The sequence below is a fragment of the Narcine bancroftii genome, chromosome 1, assembly GCF_036971445.1.
Source record: "Narcine bancroftii isolate sNarBan1 chromosome 1, sNarBan1.hap1, whole genome shotgun sequence".
Lineage (NCBI taxonomy): Eukaryota > Metazoa > Chordata > Chondrichthyes > Torpediniformes > Narcinidae > Narcine > Narcine bancroftii.
In genome coordinates this window covers 67194143-67216853 of record NC_091469.1, presented here as the reverse complement: position 1 = coordinate 67216853, position 22711 = coordinate 67194143, and the positions used below count along the sequence as shown (strand labels likewise).

General features: G+C 41.8%; 1 protein-coding gene and 1 long non-coding RNA gene across 7 annotated transcripts in view; one reads left to right on the top strand and one right to left on the bottom strand.

Annotated features, from left to right (window-relative positions):
- The window catches only part of LOC138759195 (uncharacterized), a 41867-nt gene that overhangs the window by 9284 nt on the left and 9872 nt on the right, over positions 1-22711 (top strand). For 2 of the 3 annotated variants that reach the window (XR_011354653.1, XR_011354654.1), the window contains exons 2-3: positions 1398-2604; positions 19675-19817. This is a non-coding gene — a long non-coding RNA (uncharacterized lncRNA). The remainder of the gene's footprint in view (positions 1-1397; positions 2605-19674; positions 19818-22711) is intronic. The other variant, XR_011354655.1, reaches the window with a different exon arrangement.
- LOC138759145 (dual specificity protein phosphatase CDC14C-like) overlaps positions 2228-22711 on the bottom strand; it is a 199899-nt gene continuing 179415 nt past the window's right edge. For 2 of the 4 annotated variants that reach the window (XM_069929197.1, XM_069929216.1), the window contains exons 14-15: positions 3045-3159; positions 2228-2877 (exon numbers count right to left, since the gene is read on the bottom strand). In XM_069929197.1, the coding sequence (XP_069785298.1) occupies positions 3045-3159 (115 nt within the window). In that variant the 3' untranslated portion in view covers positions 2228-2877. The remainder of the gene's footprint in view (positions 2878-3044; positions 3160-22711) is intronic. The other 2 variants (XM_069929138.1, XM_069929186.1) reach the window with 2 other exon arrangements.

Here is a 22711-nt window from a genome sequence, read left to right as displayed (position 1 = left end):
ATCCTGCGCCTTGGCCTCATACTTGGGTGCTCCCTATGCACAGAGCCCAGATGCCCGTCACCTTCTATCCAGTGGTGAGGCAGTGGGCAGGCTGGCAGGTATACTTCCTGGGGTGCCTGTTTTTCTGGGCTGACGTTTAACACCAGGATGCTGATCCCGCTCATGTTCTCTTTCAACGGGTATGGTAAATGGTATGTTGGCCTTCATATCAAGAGGGTTTGAGTATAGGAACAAGGATACCTTACTGCAGTTGTACAGGGCCTTGGTGAGACCACACCTGGAGTATTGTGTGCAGTTTTGGTCACCTTATTTAAGGAAGGATGTTCTTGCAATGGAGGGAGTGCAGAGGCGATTCACCAGGCTGATACCTGGAATGGCAGGAATGACTTATGAGGAAAGATTGCACAAATTGGGATTGTACTCGCTGGAGTTTAGAAGATTGAGAGGGGATCTCATAGAGACATATAAAATTCTGGCAGGACTGAACAGAATGGATGCAGATGGGATGTTTCCAATGATGGGAAAATCCAGATCCTGGGGCCATGGTTTGAGGATAATAGGCAAACCATTTAGGACTGAGATGAGGAGGAATTTCTTTACCCAGAGGGTGGTGAATCTGTGGCATTCATTGCCACAGAGGGCAGTAGAGGCAGGTTCATTAAATATATTTAAGAGGGAATTAGATATATTTCTTCAGCGGAGAGAAGGTGGGGACGGGGTACTGAACTTTAAGATCAGCCATGATCTCGTTGAATGGCGGAGCAGGCTCGAAGGGTCTAATGACCCACTCCTGATCCTACTATGTTTCTATGTTTCTAAGTGCCTGTGTTGGATCCCTGTAACGATAGCCAGGAGGAGTCAGGACAGAAAATTAGCCAATTTAGTGTTTTTAAATAAAGGCTTCCACAGCTCCCACCTCATGAGGTGTTTTTCTGTTAATGGGGCATCAGCCCGTCTGCATCCCCTATTTCCCTGATAGCAAACGTGGATAACCCACCAACTGCTGATTGCCCCCATGCCAGTGAAGCATGTGCCCAGCTGGAAGGTCCCATTGAGGCATCCACTCCCAGTGTGACCCTGGCCCCCTATGAGCCATGTCCTTAACCAGATGGAAGTGAGTTGGAGGACACCACGGAGGAGGACCCCAGTGGCCAGGCACACGACAGTGTGACGAGCCTGGAGCTGCGACCATTGCTGGCACGAATGCCCATGGAGACCTTGTGCTGTCGCAGCACGTCAGCAATGGAGGAGGGACATGTGAATGGTATGTCTGAACAGCATGCAGGAGCAGCATTCCATGCTGGTGACCTTCAAAGTATTTCATTTGGTTGTGCATGTCAACTTGCTAATTGCGCCTGACTCACGTGCTCTGTAAATTCTTTTCATTTTCACTGCAGGATTCTTCAGGAGGGGGGAGATGATGAGAGCAACCCAGGAACAGTGCATTGCTGAGGAGATGAGGAGCTTTGTGAGGGAGATGGTGGAGGAGGAAGAGGAGCGTGACCGTGTGCGGCAGGAGATGAGACTGCGGGAGAATAGGTCATGCTGAACAACAGGATATGATGAGGCGCAGCCTGGACAGCTTCAAGGGGATCCTGCTGGAGCAATCCTCAATTATATGTGAGATGTTGTGCCTAATGAAATCCTCCAGTGCATATAGGTCCAGATCTCCTCTATGGCCCCTTCCCCCTACATCACCCTCCCTGCAGCCTCCCACCTCCCCCTGCAGTCTCAACTGCAATTCACCCATTCCCTGAAGGCCACCTAACAGCAGGTCATTTCCACTGGTGTGGTTGCCCCACCAGACCCAAGGGGAGATTGTCTACATCCTTTCTCTCTCCCCCCATCCTCTCAGTGGTGCCTTTGCGGTGAACAAATGAGATTTTTACGTCTCAAAATACTGAACATCACACAGTGTTGCACTTTATTAGAGTGTAATATGTTTACGTGGGGACACAGACACACAGGGGCGTGGGCAAAACAAATGTGTTCCCATTACTGCAACTACATTAGTGTATTTAGGTTTATAAGCTATTGCTCCGTGGGGACTGAGAAAATTCATGAGTCAGCTGATGGAGCAAACGCTGTGTTTTGTATTGTGTTTCACTTTTACTGTGTATTGCTTTTTACCGATGTTCTGCATGCAGCATGAGTGTAGGGAATGGTTCACGTCGATCTTTTTAAATCAGACGCAACTTTTTTATTAGGTTTGAAACATTATTGAGGAGCAAGTACAGATTTTAAGGAATTAAAATCAGCATATGTTTACATTAGATGTTAAATGCACATGGCAGTAATGCATGGTGAATGGCCACATGATTGTACATTTGCACTGTTAGTTTTAAGACTTTGTACCACGTGCCTGCACAACTTTTTATTGAGCCATGTTGAAATTTGCTGCATGATAACTGCTCTACAAGCCTTACTGTGTCATCAAAGAAAGCTGAACTTTGACATCGTCTCACAGACTGCAATGGCGAATGTTTACATAGTTGACAGAATGGCATCATGGATGGCATGGACAAGTCGCGCTGTCGAACCACGCAAAGGATTTCTCTTTGGCTGAGGGAGCTCCTGCTGTGGAGTGATGTCCCACTCAGGCAGGTAGTTATGCTTGTTAATCTCACAAAAGTTATGCAGGACACAGCAGGCAATGACAATGTCCAACATGAACGGCGTACAATGTCCAACCATTTGCTCAAAAACCTCCGTAGCCCCTTGAGCCGACCCAAGGCATTCTCGACCACTATCTGTGCCGAACTCAGTCAAAGGTTGTACACCCGTTTCTGGGGGTTGAGGACACAATGCTGCATGAGCCCCTTCATAAGTCAATTCCTGAGGGGGTAAGCAGGGTCCCCGACCAGATGTGCTGGATATCTGTAAGCAGTCCAATACAGATGTGTGAGTATCGCATCTCACTCACCCACTGTTGAATGCATGCACACATTTAACATCCATTCTGCTATCTGTGCACGTGTGTCTTAGTGAACCAAATGATCTCACTCAGCCCTGCACACAATCTGCCCTTTGGTGCAAATACGTACCTACTGTGGGAACAGATATTCACCCGCATCCTCTGCCTTCCTGTAAAGGGGTGAGTTGGCTAACACCCAAGCATCATTAGTGCAGTCAGGCCATCCCACAAACAGGACCGTGAACCTGAAAGGAAACAGCACAATGCAATGAGACAACCCATGGGTTCCTGCTTCCACAGGCAGATAATATTAGAGTACATAACTTCCTTACTATCCCTTATGTTCCATGACAGCTTGAAGAATTATAGAGTACCACCTCTTATGGTTGAAGTACAATGGTTCGTAATCTTTTGCTTCCACAGGCAGACAATATTAGAGAGTGCATAACTTCCTTACCATCCCTTATGTTCCATAACAGCTTGAAGAATTATAGAGAGCCACCTCTTATGGTTGAAGTACAATGGTTCGTAATCTTTTGGGAGCCATGATGGGAATATGTGTGCCGTCGATAGCCCCAGCACACATTGGGTATCCTTTCTCGGCAAACCCTTTAATAGTCTGCAGGCGTGTCCCATTCAGTAGCTGAATGTAATGCTTCATAAGGGTCCATTTCAGGGCTCGAGCCACCTCTACCATGACCATTCACACAATGGATAAACCAACTCCAAAAAGAACACTGATGGTGTGATATTCACATGGCAAAGGCAAGTCAAACAGGAGTTTCCAGAGATCTTCTGAAGTTCGTAACCTGATGCCTCAAATCTGACTTGAGGTCACATAGGATATTGAAGGTAGTCTTTGATAGTTGGAAATGAGCTCACCACTCCACATCATCAAATTTGGACTCAAGGTTCCCCACAGTACTGATCCTGGTACTCTATCTATTTTCCTCCTCACTCTGGTTTGCAACAGGAGATGAAGGAAGCTTTCATAAGCCAGCAGCCTGCATCTCTGTCTGCCTATGGCAGTCAGCCTATCCTCCGCATCCTCATCCAGCCATCTACTGAAATGCACTGCGTTTACTTCCTGCTGCTGCTCCAATGACTGCAACGTTCGCTTGACAGCAGTGGTCACAACAGTTGCCTGCTGTAGTGCAGCACAGCAGAGTTGGTTATCCAGCATCTGGAGATCGTTCCCGTTCACCATTTCGACTTCAATTCTTTACTTCCTGTAGTACCTCTGGTAAGTGCATGGTGTGTCATTTCAACGCATCATTATGGGGGCGGGATCGCCCTTAAATTGCCAGTTTGACAATTTAATGGGTCGATACCCCCTGCAGCTTAAAAGGTGCTGAAAGCACCTTTGCCCCACTAATCGCACCTGGGTCCCAGGAGGGCTACCCAGGTACTGCTGCTTAAAACACCAGTGTCAGTGACAGCAGGGGCAGTCCTAGGCTTTATCCAGGGTGGTTGTAGGTTCTCCCCTGGCCTTTTTACCCCCACAAAGCTCTTTCCACAGGGCATAAATGGCAGGGATCGGTATCCTGTCTATTCTGGCATGATCAATCCCTGTGTGCAGCAGATCCAAGAACAGCTGCATGTGCATAAAGTGGGGAGGGAATGTATTTCCAGTCCTCACTGCTGCCCTATAGACCTGGGTGGGTGCCCTCCCCACATGTATTCTAGCCCTTCACACAATGGGTATGGCATCCAGCACAATCTTCCCATTAGCTGATGCCATGAGGGGCAGGACCACTGACTTGAGGTGATGGCTGTGGTGGTTACGAGGTGCCCACGAGTGCACTGGTCACCCTCGTATTTTCTTTTTTTTTTAATTTTTTATTTTTCACACCATAAATCACATTAGCCATGATATACACTTTTTCTTTTTCACACATATACAGTGACTTTTTCTCCCCCACCCCCCCTCTCATCCATTTTAGGTATACAATCTAGGTTGCATTAAATCAGTCAGACAATGTTGTCATTCAACAAAAATACACCAGAAATTCTACTGAGTCCATTCTTTTCTTTCCTTCTCCTTCCATCAACTTAGGTAATGTTTGTCCCCGGTAGGTTTTCGCTATTGTATTTAATGTAAGGCTCCCATACTTGTTCGAATATTTCAATATTATTTCTTAAACTATATGTTATTTTTTATTTTCAATAAGATTTTGGTCGATGGCCCCCTCATAAATCCCATTGATCATGCCCATTCCCTGATGACTTGGGTACCTTCCCCTACTGTGGTCCAGTGTTGCCTGCCATGGAGGTTCCACTCCAAGTAGGTGGGATACCACGCGTTTCCAGAGGGATGACCCATTCCTGATCCCCTCCGGTGGCACTTGTAGGGCATCGTTGACCATCTGGGAGTCAGAGAGGTTCCTCAGGGTGCTAGCCTCCTGGTGGGAGAGGGCAGTGTTGGAACCCCCCCCCCCCCCCCCCATCTCACTGTCTGAGCAGCCAAACGACGAGATGCTCAGCTGGCTGTTGGCCGTGTCAGTTCTCCAGCTGAGCAAGCTCCCTCAGGGAGAAATCCCGAGTTTCAGTTGTCTCCAAGTGGCCCCGGACATGGCCCCCGTCTACCTCCTCTTTGTTTCCCTCTCCTTTGCGGAGAGTGAACTCTGGTAAGTGCATGGTGATGGGTCAGGCTTGTCAAGGCTCGGTGGTGGGGGGGGGGAAACAGGCTAGCCGTGATGGAACCCCGGCTCCCTAGGTGTCCCTTCTCCATCACTGACTTATCCAGATGTCACCAAACATCCGGCTGCTTTCCCTGCTAGACCAAGACTCGAATTTTAATTGGGTCTGTCACCAACCAGACCAATGTGCTGCCTGCGCCTGCTGGAGCTGCACCAGTCGGCAAGCGACCTCGGTGCCTCGGGTCTCCAGGTCATTTGCTCTGCTTTGGGCAGCAAGAAGTGACTCCTGCAGCAAGCTGCAGCGTCATCCCAGGGCTTCTGTTTCCTTGTCTCTTTGGTCAGAGATGGTTTGCAGCTTTCCCACTAGCTGATTATGATCCTACGTGGCGTCTTAGCAGTGACGCCAGCAGCCAGTAAGCACCCCTCTGACTCCCTTTTGCCTTGGGGTACCCTGACCTCTTAAGGATGGGTACCACGTGGTGCCCCATTTCCTCGCTCAGACCAGTCCACGGGCTTACCGAAGTCTGCTGCTAACATGCTGGCCAGACTCATGAATCCCTCTCTGTCATTGGTCCACCCAGAAATCATATCCTTGGTGCCTGCACTGACTTTTTTGCCCCTGTTCCAGAATATTTCCCCACACCTATGTCTAGCCAAGACACCTGAGATCCTGCTCGCAATGCCATTTGTAAGGGATCATGTGGATCCCACAGGTTAAGAATCAGACCAAAGTTGAGGTACAAAGCACACATTTATTTTGGGGATGCAAATGGGGCAACTGGGTCGAAATGCTAAATAAACCTAAACACACACATACACAATACACAAGGGGTAAACATATACTTTGGATAATGAGGGAGAAACCAACAGGAACTGGGGAAATTACTTAAATACATACAACCATATGTCAGAATTAAGGTGATACTACGTGCCCCAATCCCTTGAACAGTACGGACATGGCTCTTGCTACCTAAACCTCAGGACTCACCCCAACCCAGTGTGAAAGGTGATACTTACGTGCCACAAGGGGTCAGAAGAGGCAGAACAAAGGGGCACATGGTCCTTTATTGTTCTGTGGCCAGTATTGGGGCAGCCAATTGCTCAGGGCAGACTGGGCCCCATTGACTGCTGTGGCCAATAGCTTGAAGCCAAGTGCAGGGGTCAGCCTAGGTGATTCACCTGGTCCAATTGGGTGAAGGTCAGAGCTGAGTCAGACAGGCTGTCTGGACAGCAGCACCTGGTAATTTAGGTGGGTCAATCACAAGGGTCACTTTGATGGCTTAGGGTGAGTCTTGTCCTTGATTGAAATGTGATGTGTCCTCCGAATAGGGGCACGGCAGCGCCGCCCTGTGGTGGTTGTAGCCTCTCCATTACAATGGGCTTGCTTTGTTTCAGGCGGACAGTGACACTGCGCTGTGGGGGATTGTGCATTTACATCAATACGGGATGGTGTAAGGATGCCATTACCATCACCAGCCACTCTTCACCGCTTGTGGAACTTGTGGCTGTCAGATAAAGACCATTCCATCTACCGCGGAAATTCACCCTGCTCCATATAGTCGGCATGTATATCCCCCACTCACCCAGTGCAAATGCCAAGGAAGAGCTCATTGAACTGTATGGGGCCATTAATGAACTACAGAATGCACACCTTGCTTTTCACAACTGGGAATTTCAACTATGCAAACCTCAAAACCATGCTGCCAGAATTCCATCAGTATGTGGACTTTGTGACGAGAGGGGCGAGTCGGCTGGACCTTGTGTATACGAACATCCCTGATGCATATCAGGCAGAGCCCTATCGCCACCTCAACTACTCACACCACATCTCTGTAATGCTAATCCTACCATACTGACTACTCTTCAGATGCTCCAGACCAGCCATGAAGCAGGTAAAGACCTGGCGAGCAGGAGCCATCTCTGCCCTTCAGGGCTGCTTTGAGAGCACTGACTGGCACATGTTTAAAGAAGCAGCAATGGATGGGGATCGCATCAAGTTAGAGGAGTACATCTGTGATCAGCTATATTAGCAAATGCATCAATGTTGTCACCATGACCAAGACCATCACTACTCACTCCAACCAGAAGCCTTGGATGATTTCAGAGGTGTTGAAGAACCCTGACTCTGCCTTCAGAGTGGGCAACAAGGCAGTCTTGGCCAATGCAAGAGCCAAGCTGTCCAAGACCATCAGAGAGGCAAAGAAGGCTCATGCCTGGAGGGTTCAGAGTCATTTCTGGGACAGCAGTGACATGCAGCACATGTGGGAGGGCATCCGTGCCATCACCAATCACAAAGCCACATCAGTTGCCTGTGTCAGGGATTCCTCCCTCTTGAACACTTTGAATGACTTTGTATGTGCTTTAATGTGAAAAATGATGTCTCTCATGGGGGCTGAAGTGAGAAGGATGCTGTGGGACCAGATAATATCACTGGCAGGGTGCTCAGAGGATGTATGGAACAACTACCTGACATTCTCACAGACATCTTCAACATCTCCCTGATCAACACCATTGTACCAAGGTGCTTCAACATTATCACTATCATCCCTGTGCCAAAGAAGCCCTCTCAATGACTACTGTCCAGTCGCACTCATGCCCACCATCATGAAGTGGTTCGAGAGGCTAGTCATGGAGCATACCAAGACTCTGTAACTTCCTCTGTAACTGGATCCACAACTTCCTGACTGGAAGACCTCAGTAAGTCCGGATCGGAAACAGCATGTCTAACACCATCACACTGAGCAAGGGGGCCCCCCAGGACTGCTGTTTACTCTGCTAACCCATGACTGCAGCAAGATACAGTTCTAATCATATCATCAAGTTCACTGATGACACGATCGTGGAGGGGCTCATAAGAAAGAATGATGAGTCAGGTTACAGAGAGGAGGTGCAAACACTAACGGACTATTGCAGAGACAACAACATACACCTGAACATCAACAAAACAAAGGAGATAGTGGTTGGCTTTAGGAGAGCTCTGGGGGATCACATGCTGCTGACCATTGATGGCTCCACTGTCAAGGTCGTCGAGAGCACCAAATTCCTCGCTGTGCATCTGGTGAAGAATCTTTCCTGGTCCCCCAACACTAGATACATTGCCAAGAAGGCTCAACAATGCCTTTACTTCATGTGGAGGTTGAGGAAAGTCCAGCTTCCACCTTCCACCCTCACTACATTCTACAGGGGATGTATTGAGAGTACCCTATATAACTGCATCACCGCCTGGTTTGGGAACTGCACCACCCCAGAATGCAGGTCCCTGCTGAGGGGATTATTGGGGTCTCTCTCCCTGCTGTGATAGATATTTATAATGGCCGTTGTTTGCGGAAAGTCATAAACAGTGTGAAGGACTCCACGTACCCCTCCCACAATCTATTCTTCCTCGTGCCATCTGGGAAGAGGTATCGAAGTGTTTAGGCCCTCACGACCAGATAGTGAAACAGTTTTTTCCCCCAAGCCGTGAGGCTTCTGAACTCCAGGGACATAGGTCTAGCATATGTAACATATACAAGTGATAAGTTATTTATAAAAAAGTTTCTGATGCAAATTTAGCCATGTAAATAACCAGCTCCATGGTCTGGAGAAATGGTATCTCGTTTTCACTGTACACTGCAATGGAACTTGACTTGACTTGAGATCTCTTGGGTCCAGATATATAGGCAATGCTCCATTTTTATTTTGCACGATGACCAGTGAGCTGACCCAATGTGTGGGTTCTTCATTTTTCTGGATGACTTTCATCCATTCCATGCATGCTAGTTCTTCTTTAAGTTTGTCTCTAAGTGGAAATGGAACTTTCCTGCATGCATAGACAACTGAAGCCATTGTCTCATTTACATGGATCTTCTGCACATCTGGTAAACATCCAAGCCCCTCAAAGAGATCTGCATTCTTTTCCATGAGTGTTTTGGGCTCATCTTCAGTCTGTGAAGCCACTACGAAAACTCTTTTCACCAGGTTGAGCTTTTCACATGCACTTAGACCTAATGTTGGCTGTACTCTCTTTTCTACAATCAATAGCTGTGACTTTAGATGCCACCCTTTGTGTTTGAAAATCACCATAGAGCCCCCTTTTATGGAATGTTCTCTGCAGTGTAATCTGTAACTTTTAATTTCATTTGATAAATCTTGCTCTTTATGGTCAGGGTCTTGTAATTATCCATAGATAACAGATTCACCTGGGCTCTGGTGTTGAGCTTAAATGGAATTACTGACTCATTCACAATCACTGGAACGATCCATTCTGTTTTACCAGCAGCAGCAGTTTGTAGTGAATCCATGAAGAATTCCTCTATTTCTTTGTCCACTATGTGCTCCTTTCTCTTGGTAACCCCTGCTTTACAGCACTTTGCAAAATAATTCTTCTTCCCACATTTATTGCAGGACTTTCCATAGGCAGGACACATCTTTGGAATATGTCTGCCTCTGCACCTGCTGCATTTGCAGTTTGAGCCTACCTCTTTGCTGTAACTTTGAGAAACTCCTGGGGCTCTGCTTCTCTGTTTTCACTGCAGGCACTATTGTGACTTTCCTGTGCATTTCCTTAACTTGTGCTCATGTGATCTCTGCTGCCTTACACATATTCACAGCTTTTTCCAGTGCCAAATCTTTTTCACACAACAGTCTTTCCCAGAGCCCATTACCTGGGATTCCGCGAACTATTCTCTCTTTAATGAGTGAGTTTTTCAAATTTCCAAATTCACAGGACTTACTCAGTGTGTGAAACGCAGCTAAGTATTGGTCAAGGCTCATACCTTGTTTCTGGTCACAAAAGAAAAACTTGAAACAAAATACTCCTCAAATTTTGTCATCAGAGTGTCCAATGTGAAAGCTGTCTCATCAATTTGAAAATTGTTATAGATGCCCAAGTCATCTTCACCCATCACATAGAAATATAAATGGTTTCCATTTTTCATCAGTCTCCCCCATTCCACCAACTTCTAAATAAATATTGAATCACTATTTGAAGTGTTTCCAACTATCAGATTGTTGATGAACTGCATCGGTATGGGAGGACTTAGCTTATCCATGATGGGAAATGTTGTCTTTTCTTATTTACTCACATTTCTGACACCGTGTTATGTTTGTTCCTTGAAGAAGAACAACTTTATATGGGTTTAACACTTAAACAACTTTATTTTTTTGAGCTGCTTGAACCAACAACTTTTGCCTGTGCCAACTGCATGCATTGCCTATTGGGAAATGTAGTTCTTTATTATACATATAATAACACAAGTATGTCCTTCCTTAGATATGGAATGCAAAACTGCTCATATTACTCCAAATGTGGTCTGACCAATGACTTGTAGAGCCTCAGCATTATATTTTTGCTTTTATATTCTCCTGTTCTCAAAATTCATGTAGATCAGTGGCTCCCAACCTTTTACTTTCCACTCACATACCACTTTAAGTATTCCCTATGCCATAAGTGTTCTGTTATTAATAAGGGATTGCTTAAGGTGGTATGTGGGTGGAAATAAAAAGTTTGAAAACCATTGTTTTAATCATTCCAAATTGATTTGTTATGTGCACAGTTTCCTAACTCCAAAGGAAATGGGCCATTGACAATTTTTCGCAAGCAAAATATTTCAGTAATAATTGGGTCTAGAGCAGTGATTCTCAACCTTCCCTTCTTACTCACACACCACCTTAAGCAATGCCTTACTAATCACAGAACACTTATGGAAAGTTGGGAACCACTGATGTAGATACTGATAATTTGACTGAAAACAAAATGATCACACAGCAATAAAAATGCTGCATAGAGTTGCAAATCACCATTTTCTGGTGCTTTTCTCCATCTATTCCTTACAAGTCGTATCTCCATTGCAGCTTCACTGATATAGAAGTTTCTGAATTTGCAAATACTTTTATATAGTAACTTGGTGTTCCCTTTCAGCAATGTTGTAGTTTTTAATACAATGTATATCTGTCTCCAGATCAAAAAGGAGGAAAAATAAACTACTTCAAATTACGTTGAGAATGTTACCCTAACACTTGTATGTTTCCATTTTGAAAGCTCTTGTTTTTATTTGTCTCGCTTTATTCTTTTTAATAGTTGCATCAATTCCAATTTTCCTTCTTTTCCCACCTTTTTCTTTGCCCCTCCTAAATTTCTTGGTTACGGAAATGCACTGCTGATAGCATTGTGCACAGGTCCAGTTGTCAAATAGAATGTTAGGTTCCAATTACAATTCAGAAATGTCTGTGCTTCCTGTTATGCCCAACACAGAGAATTTATATTTGAATTGATCTTCAGTACAGTTAGATTGAAAAAATCCACCATAATTTTAATTTACCAGCAGCTGAAGTTGGGTGTGATTTTGAGATGGTGAGAGTACAGGAACTATGTACAATATATACATAACAAATTGCTGGGAGAGTGGATCTAACTCATTGATGCAAAGACACACAAGAAACTGCAGAGGATGGAATCTGGAGCAAAAACAAATCTCAAAGTTTGGATTTAGATTTATTGTCAAATTACATACATGACATCACATACAATCTGCTGAAGAACTCAATGGGTTAAGCAGCATCTGTGGGAGAAAAGGAGTTTGATAAATGGTTCCCACCCAAAACATTAATAATTCGAAGCCAGGAAGAATAGCAAACAATAGTGCATCCCTTTCTGACAAGCTTAATTCTATACTTGCTTTGAAAAGGAGGCCAGTGAACTAACAGCTCCTACCACAACAACATTGTACCCACAGTCACTGCTTCAGATGTCAAATTGGCCTTCCTGAGAGTGAAGTTGCAGAATGCAATTGGCCTGGATGGTGATCCTGGACATGTCCTGAGAATCTCCACAGACCAGTATTCACGGACATCTTTAACCTTTTCCTGCAACAGGCTGAAGTTCTTACTTGTTTTAAGAAGGTCATTATCATTCTGGGGCCAAATAAAAACATAACTATCACTGGTAGTACTGACATCCACCAACATGAAATGTTTTAAGAGGCTGATTAGACTGGACAACAATTTTTTTCAAAATGTTTGCTACCTGAAAAAAAAGAGGATTATGATAGACAACTTCAAGCTGTACATATAAATAATTTCAGATTTGATGTATCACATAGGAAGTTGGAGAAACATTAAATTGACTTTTATTGAATTTAGCCTGTTTAATCACATAATGATGCTGACACATTTTAACCGTTCAACTGACCTAAAAATGTTTTGCCACTGATTTTCATTTATACTCAGCATCTGATGCCTCTCGTGTCAGTGTCCAAAAATAATTGGCTAGCATTGATGGATTCCTGTTGCCCTGATGCTGCTTTTCCATGGATTCAATGTCCTGATGAAACCTTTCACCAGATTCGTCACTGACTGCACCAAGATCAGCAGGAAATGCAGAAAATAAATGCTATTGTTAAGTACACTCACTATGCTATTGCCTGAAGAACAAGTGCATCAACATGCGTTCAATCTATATCAATGTAATGTTCAGTATCTGTGTATGTGAGCTGCTTTTATAGCCTGTCTGCATTTATCCTGACTAAGCATGTCCAGCCTTAAAACAACATTTGCGTAGCACCTGCACTGAGTACATTCCCGGGCATGCTTGAACTGACCAAAACAGCTTGCTTTATGGTAGACTAATATATGACAGGAAAATCACAAAAATAGATTATATCTAAAAAACAGTACATGATATGAACATCAGCTATACAGTATATACAGCTCCACATTCAATGCCATAGTCCCTAACAAATTTATCTCCAAACTCTAGCACTTTGGTCCCAGCACCCCTTCTGCAAATAGATTCTTAACTTCCAGTCTGACAAAGTGTAACTAGTTGGAATTGGAGACAGTACCTCCTCCCTGATCAACCTCAACATCGTTCAGTCCCCTATTGTACCCCCTGCACCCATGACTTCAAAGACAAACAATGCTCCAATTCCATCTAGAAATTCATAGATGACAACACTGTTGTTGGCTGCTTCTCAAACAACAATGAGATAGTATACAGAGAGTTAATAGAAGGTCAATGGTTCTAGCTAAGGAAGGGGAGTAGAGCTCACCCCCTGTGTGCATCAGTGATGCTAAAGTGGAGATAGTAGAAAGCTTTAAGTTCCGAGGAATAAATATCTCCAACGATCTGTCCTGGGCAAAGTTCATCAGAGAAGAAGGTGCATCAAGACTTCCACTAACTCAGGAGCCTGAGGAGATCTGGCATTCCCCCAGCATTCTAATTTCTACAGATGCAACATTGTGAGTATCCTGTCAGGATTCATCATGTTAAAGGAACTGCTCAGCCACAAGAAACTGCAGAGAATTATGAATGTAGATTCACAAACCTCCCTTCCCTCCATCATCTCCATCCATACCTCCCAATAGTTCAAAAAAGCAGCCAACATACTAAAGGATTCATCTTACCACAGCCAACTCTTCTCTCTCCCTTTGGAAAGAAGATTCATGAGAATGAAATCACACACCACTAGATTCAAGGACAGTTTCTTTCCTCTCTTTTGCAGATTGAGTTGGTAGTGAGGAAGCAAGGTTAGCATTCATTTGAGAGACTAGAATATAAAAATAAGGATGTAATTTCGAGGCTTTATAAAGCATTGTTCAGACCACATTTGGAGTATCATGAGCAGTTTTGAGCCCCATATCTAAAGGAAGGATTGCTTGCATTGGGGAAGGTCAGGAGATTAACAAGAATGATCCTGGAGATGAGAGGGTTAACATATGAGTAGTATTTGATGGCACTGCACTATACTCACTGAGTTCTGAAGAATAAAGGGGGAACTCTGAAACACCGAAATCCAAATGGCCTGGATAGAGTGGACATGTCTCAGAATAAAAGACTCCCTTTTAGAACAGAGATGAAGAGGAATTCCTTTAGCCAGAGGGTGGTGAATCTGTGGAATTCATTGCCGCAGACAGCTGTGAAGGCCACCATAAGGTAGGTTTAATGGGGAGGCTTATGGGTTCTTGATTAGTGGGGGTATCAAGGGTTGCGGAGAGAAAGTAGGTGAATGGAGAAAAAGTAAGTCCACTAAGATTGAATGACACAGCAGACATGATGGGCCAAATGGCCTAATTCAGCTCCTACGTTTTATGGTCTACTATCAGACTACTAATCAGACCTCACACTAGCAAAGTAATGTTGCTCTTGCTGTTCTTAAGCCAATCTCTCTATTATGTTTTATTCTGTTGTACTTGTGTATGGAAAGACTTGCTGGATAGTACTCAGAAAGTCATGAGTCACAGAATCAGTGGAAAATTGACTGTATGGATAAATAATTGGCTTTTAGGAAGAAAGCAGAGAGTAGTAGTGAAAGAAAATTATTCGTCCTGGAGGTTGGTGATAGTGGAGTGCTACAGGATATGTTCAGGGACTCCCGGTCTTTGTGATTTTTATAAATGTTCTGGATGAAGAGTCGGAAAGATAGGTCAGTACATTTTTAGATGACCCGAAAATTGGAGGAGTTTTAGATGGAGCTGAAAGTTTTTGAAGAGGATAAAGACAGGTTGCAAAGTTGGGCAGAAAAGTGGTAGATGGAGTCCAATCCAGTTAAGATTGAGGTGATGTATTTTGAAAGGACTAACCAGAAGGCTGAGTACAGGGTTAATGGTTGGTTACTTAAGAGTGTGGATGAACAGAGGGACCTTGGGTGCAAATCCATACATCCCTCACGGTCGCCACACAGGTTGATAGGATACCCTTTCCTTCACAGATGCGGCTTGACTTGCTGAACGTTTGACTGAGAGTGATGTTTCTCCTTGTTGGAGTATCGAGAACTAGAAGGAACAGTTTTTTTTTAATTTGCCCCTTTAAAATGATGTGGAATATTGTCTTCTGTGATTTTGTTGAATGTATGATAGATTATTGAACCATGATGAATTCAAGGATAGGGCAGAGCCCATGTAAGTGGTGTTGAGACCTAAGATTGGATCAGCATTTTTAACTGGCAGAGTAGGCTCGAGGGGCTGATTGGCTTGATCTGGCTCTGGTTTGCTATGTTTAGAAAGACTATAGAATGAAAGAGATATGGCACTGAAACAGGCCATTTGGCCCACCAGTCCATAGTGACAATCAGACATCCATTCACACATGATTGTGCATCAAGCACCTATTTGTACAATATTTGTGTCTTCCCTGGCTGCTATATCTATATGGTGTTCTAGATTTAAAACAATCCACTGGGACCAGCAATTTCAACTTCTCTGTCTAAAATTCATTGTTCTCCTCCCTTTGTATTCACACTACCAACATCCCTTTATTTTGTTTGGTTTTAATTTAGTTAACTGTTCTATAGTTGCATAATTTGTTAAACATCTTTTCAAAATTTATTTTGGCCATTACCCTCATCATACCTAACCCCAGATTTACAAATGAAATCATTAGAAAAAAAAACATTTGCCTTTAACAAGGTCAGTATGACTTTTATTCATGTGCCTGTAGTCTTCTAGATATCTGTTAGTTTTGATCATAATTGTAATCACAGGATGTTTCCCACCAGATATTACATTTAAGTTTGTTTATTATCAATCGAGATTTACAAAAATAATCCCAGCATTAACGTGAGGAGCATTTGATAGTTCTGGGCCTGTACTTGCTGGAGTTTTGAAGGATGAGGGGGATATATACCAAATATTGAAAGGACTGGATAGAATGGACATGGAGAATATGATTCCAATAGTGGGAGAGTCTACGACCAGAGAACACAGCCTCAGAGATGAAGAGAAATTTCTTCAACCAGTGGGTGGTGAATCTGTGGAATTTGTTGGCTCAGATGGCTGTGAAGGCCAAGTCATCAGGTATATTAAAAAATTGGAGGTTGATAGGTTAGAAAGGGTGTCAAAAGTTATTGGGAGAAAGTAGGAGAATAAGATTGAGAGGAAAAATACATCAGCCATGATTTGAATGTCAGAGCAGACTTGATGGACCAAATGGCCTAATTCTGCTCCTATGTCTTAATGTCTTACGGACACTCTGGACACTGTTCAGAAATGCAGAGCCACAGAGGGAGATCAGATGGTACAAAGCAAAGACAGCATAATGTTACTGTTTTGAAGTTCATTCAGGAGTCTGATAATGGTGGAAATGAAAATGTTCTTAAGATCTGTTCTTAGGTGCATGATCTTGTTCTCATGAATCTTGTTTCTGATGGGAGGAGGGTGATTAGAGTGTGGCTGGGATGGGATGAGATTTTTTAATATGCTGGCTGTTTTCCAAGACAGCAGGAGTTATAGATGAAGTTGATGGAGGAGAGGTGGTTGTATTTGAAATTCTGAGCTGCATTCAGAACTCTCTGAAGTTTTTTGCAGTCTTGGCTGGAGCAGTTTCTGCACACAGAATGATGCACCCTAATAGGACATTTTCAATTGTGCACCTATAGAAGTTGTTAAAGATGCTGGTGACATGCCAAATTTCCTCTGTCTTCTGAGAAAATAAAGAGATGTGACGTGTCTTCTTGACCATTGAATTGACATGGACCAGGGCAAATCACTGGAGATCTTTACCTCTAGAGACATAAAGCTGTCTGCCATGTCTGTCTCATCACCACTGATGTGACCTGGGGAGTGAGCTCTGCCCTTCTATAATCATCTCTTTGTTCTTGCTGACATTGAGGGTGAGGTTGTTGTCCTGGCACCAAGACACTAGTCTCTTGATCTCCTGACTGTATTCTGACTTATAATTGTTTAAGATCCTACCTACCACATTCATGTCAATCCACTCATTTATAGATGGAGTTGGAACAGTGTTGGGCCACACAATCATGGGTATATAGAGAATGCAATAGTGTATTAAGGTACTTTCTTATTGGTGTAGCTTATATAATTATTGTATTGAATTTAAATGCAGTAAATTCCACCAGGGTATAAAAATTACATCTACTGGTATTTCTTTAAAATGTAAATGAATATTGAAAATGTTCAAATTCCTCGTGTACAGAATGATAAAGTACTCGACAATATCAATGTAATCTCAAATGGATTTAATGGGAAATCTGTTAAAGAGATAGAAGATTATTATAAATTTAACTACCAAACATCTATAGGTACTATATATCATTTTAGAGAAACAAAAAATTATTTATTTTATGCTGGGACTTAATAAAGATTCAACTGCAAACCATATTTATGAGAGAATCTCCTTGGAATGCCTTATTTAGCAATCATGGGAACAACACAATTCTTATTGTAACAAGTTATCATTATTCCACCAGATCAGACACGGGGTGGAATGTATCATTGATGATCCTTTCATTTTCTTCCAATTACTTCAAATTGTGTTGTTCTATTTTACAGGAATCATGAGCCATCATCTCTCTGAATTCCCCATTGTTTATAAAATTAAAACTATCTTGGATCTTTTACCTTTTTAATTTAACATGGCTGACAGTTATTGTAAATTAAATATTTCCAGAAGGAAATTAGCTTTTCTTTGCTTCTCTGCTTGTTTGCTCCAGCCAATGTTGACTAGAAATTCCAGTTCTTTCATACAATCACCCAAGGAACTGTGTTACCAATCCCCTGAAGGATTTCCATAACTCTTTTGAAATTTTTCGCTGTTAGTAGTTTATGATTTCTCAAGTTTTGTGCTTAGGGGGATTTGGCCATGCAGTGGATCTGAGCAGATGTGCTTTGAAAGAGCTCTCCATAAAAAGTATTAAAAATATGGTTTGAAAGCTCAATAATCAGAATGCCATCATCAAAAATGGATAAAACTAGTTCTAAGCAACCAAGGCAACAAAAAAACAAAAACTGAAGAAGCAACAGCTCAGCCAGGAACATTGATTGAAAGCCCGATGAGGAGTGGCTCAGGAGGTGTCTTGGGACTGGCTGAACCCAGCAGAGCTGGGAGGGTCAGCCCAAGATAATAGCCAACATCCTGAATAAGATGGAAACTTTGTGCACTTGTTTTATGAGTATTGAATCAGCAATAAGAGACATATTGGAAATGATATCGGAAATTAAAGAACTCATGGAAGATTTAACAGAACAAATGTCTCAAGTGGAGGCTGAGCTGGACAAGATAAAAGACAGGCTAAAGGCCCTGGAAGAGAAAGCAAAAATGTGGGACACAGACAGAAAAGGATTGATGGACAAGATCGATCATATGGAAAATTTCAGCAGATGCAACAATGTAAGAATCATCGGACTGAGAGAAGGAATCGAGGGGAAAGACCCGATGAGCTTCTTTGAAACATGGATCCCACAAATGGTGGGACAAAACAAGTTAAATGTAAAGATGCAAATTGAAAGAGCTCACCGGATCCTCAGACCCAGAAGAAATGGTGATTAACGACCACAGCCAGTCTTGGTAAAACTTTTAAGTTACTGGGAGTAAGACACAATCCTGGGAGCAGCATACAAATATTAAAAAAATAACTGGCCCATTAGTTGTGGACAATGAAAAAGTAATTTTTTTTCAGGACTTTAGCCCCACCTTGGTCAAACAAAGAAAAGAATTTGATGAAGTAAAGAGACAACTACGATCCAAAAACTTAAAATATTCAATGATTTACCCAGCAATGTTAAGCATCGATGTCCCAGAAGGTAATAGGAACATTTTCAAGAATAAAGAAGTGGAAGAGTTTTTACCAGAGTTGTGAAGAGATTTGAGTTGCTAGATAAGAAGATCAAAAAAAATCTTTGGAACAGGACTAACTGAAAAATGTATCTTTTCTTTCTATTTGTAGTACTGAGCCATCTTGTTTTTGCTGTTAAAAGAAAAACCATTTAATAATATACATGGAGAGCTCTGGAAAGAAAGGAAGGTGGTGAGGCAAGTGGCAGGGTGGAGACTCCGATTTAAAGGGGGAAAATGGCATTGAGAGAGAAGCAGTTTTAAAAGATGGTGCTAAAGGGAAGGATTCTGCAGATTTTTCTCACGGGCTTCTGGGCTCTATTGTTTGTCACCATCAGAGCTAGGGATGTGTGTGTGTGTTTCTTAAAGGGGAAATATGTATGCTTCTTAAAAGGGAAAGGTTACAGTATTTTTTTAATTGGAAAAATATTATTGTTATACAATATTTGAAAAATGGTATGGATAAAACTCTAAAGTTTATTAATCTTAATAGTAATGGGTTAAATGGGATGGTGAAGAGGAAAAGGGTCTTGGCATACCTAAAGAAATTAAAAACGGATATAATCTTTCTGCAGGAATTGAATCTTACCAAATTGGAACATGATGAATTAATAAGAGGATGGGTTGGACAAATAATATCATCTTCCTTTGGTTCAAACGCAAGAGGGGTGGAAATTATAATTAATAAAAATACATCAGTATTAATAGAAGCCAGAAGGTATGTAATGGCACATTGTAAGATTTATGGAGAATCATGGACATTTATGAATTTTAAGCCACAAATTACAATGATGAAGCCTTTATGAAGGATATTTTATTAAAAATGGCAGAGGGAAGACAAAATATATTGGTTGGAGGAGATTTTAATTTTTGTTTGGAGCCAATTCAAGATAAATCTGCAAGAATAGTAATGCGAGCGAAAACAGCAAAAACTACAATTTCATATATGAAAGATTTAAACCTTACTGATATATGAAAGCAATTAAATCCCACAGAAAGAGACTGCTTCATTTACTCAAGGGTGCATGATCATATTCAAGGATTGATTTATTTTTTAATGTCTGTCCAGTTAAAACGTACAGAATATCTAGTGAGGCGTCCACTCACCACTAACATTAACTATGCAACAATGGAAAAGCAAGAAAATGTATACAGATGGTGTCTTAATACCATGCTACTTAAAAGAACGGACTTCTGCAAGTATATAAAGAGACAGATAAAAATATTTTGTAAAACAAACCCAATCATTTATTAATAATTGTTTTTTTTTTATGGGGCATGCTCAAAACATATTTGAGGGGACAAATGATGTCCTATGTAAATAATATTAAGAGAGAATATACAGCAGAAGTAAATAGTTTGGAGAAAGATATTATAGAATTAGAAAAAATAAATCAAAGAACAGGATGACAAGAAGAATATAGACTACTGGGGAATAAAAAGCTAAGATGTAATACAATACAAACACAGAACAGAGAAAGCTATATTAAAATCTAAACAAAAATATTATGAGTTAGGCGAATGGGCACACAAAGGCCTATCTTGACAAATTAAAACAGAGGAGTTATCAAGAATAATAAATGCTATAAAAAGATAGACACTCTAATTTATAAACTAAAGGAAATCAATGACATCTTTATACAATATCACACAAAACTATACAAATCAGAATTATTAGGAGACAAGAATGAAATGGAAGAATTTTTGTCGAATGTTGAACTTCCAAAATTAGAAGAGAGAGAAAAGATAGAACTAGACACTCCCTTTACATGTAAGAGAAGAAATTGAAAAAGCCCTGGGTACCCTAAAGGATAATAAATCACCATGGAAAGATGGATTCCCACCTGAGTTTTACAAACAATTCAAAGAATTAGTTATGTCTCTGTTAATGGATGTTTAGGGTCAGGCAGTAGAAACACAGGCCCTCCTGGAATTATTCTCAACCACGATTATTACAGTATTACCAAAAAGGGACCCATTAATGTGATAGTACAGGATACTATCACCAATGTATATTTGTACATATTTGCTTATAGTTGTTGTGATTGGCTGAGAGTTGTAGCCATGCCTACTGGCAGGTCATAAAGGACTGCTCCTTACAAGACCCAGGTCAGTCTGGACTGGTAGACTGTGCATTCCAGTCTTTTGTTGATTAAAGCCTGGGTTTGAGTTAACAAGTCTTTGGTTCATTCGATGCACTGCAATTAAAAACTCAGATAGATTTTTACATAAAAATGGAATTAAGGGATATGAGGAAAAGGCAGGCAGGTGGAGTTGAGTCAATGATCAGATCAGCCATGATCTTTTTGAATGGTGGAGCAGGCTTGATGTGCTGGATGGCCTACTCCTGCTCCTATTTCTTATGTTCTTATTTATATAGACCAATCTCTTTGTTAAATGCCAATTATAAGATATAGCAAAAGTGTTGGCTTATAGGACAATACCTACCAAGATTGATACACACAAACTAGGTAGGATTCGTTAAAGGAAAACATTCCTCGAAAAGTCCAGGAAGATTATTTAATATAATACACATGACAAAATTTGAATGGAATGCAAGTATTACAGTCTCCCTGGAAGCAAAAAAAAACATTTGACTGTTTGGAATGGCCAAAACACTGGAAACATTTAGCATAGGCAGAACATTCATAAACTGGATAAAAGAGTTATATCATAAACCACAATCCAAAATGATAACCAATAATCAGATGTCAGCAGTGTTCCCCTTGAGTAGATCGAGTAGACAAGGATTCTCCCTGTCCTCAGCACTTTTAATTTTAGCGATTGAACCACTGGTGGAGATAAGGAGGGATCCAGATATAAAGGGCTTCAAAGTTGGACAAGAACATCAAAATTGGCCTTCACAGGCTGATGATGTGCTACTATACCTATAAAATCCAGCCAAATCTTTGGAAAAATTTCAAGGAACATTTGAAAAATATAGAAGAATATCTGGTTAGAAAATAAATATGGACAAAAGTGAGATAATGCCATTAACAATTTTGAATAGGATATATACTAAAAAGGAAGTAAATTTAAATGGAAGACGGATGGAATAAAATATCTTGGAATAGCAACTGATAACAATTTACAAAATCTGTATAAATTAAATTATGTACTTCTTTTGGGGAAGATAGAAGAAGATCTACAGAAATGAAGAGACCTACAGATTACTCTAGTGGGGAGGGTTACTTGCATCAAAAAGAAGGGAATGTCAAGACTGCGTATCTTTTTCAATCACTGCCTATTCTGTAACCTAAGAACTTTAAACGACTAAACAATCATATTAGACAGTTCTTATGAAATAATAAGGTACCAAGAATCGCACTGGCAAAACTGACATGGGACTTTGGGCTTGGAGGACTTCCAGATTTTTAAAACTACTACCTAGCTGCACAGGCTGGATTTCGCTCAGCCTTCTTTGTAAAAGACAGTGTCCCCACCCCCCCCCCCACCCCCTCCCCGATTCAGATGGAAATGCACTCAATGGGGAAGAGGGAAGGAAAGGATTTTATCTATATATGAAGTGTCAAATCTCTAGAAAAAAAAGACAGATAATCCCATACAAATACATATGATCAGAACCTGGCACGAAATAATGAATGTATGGAA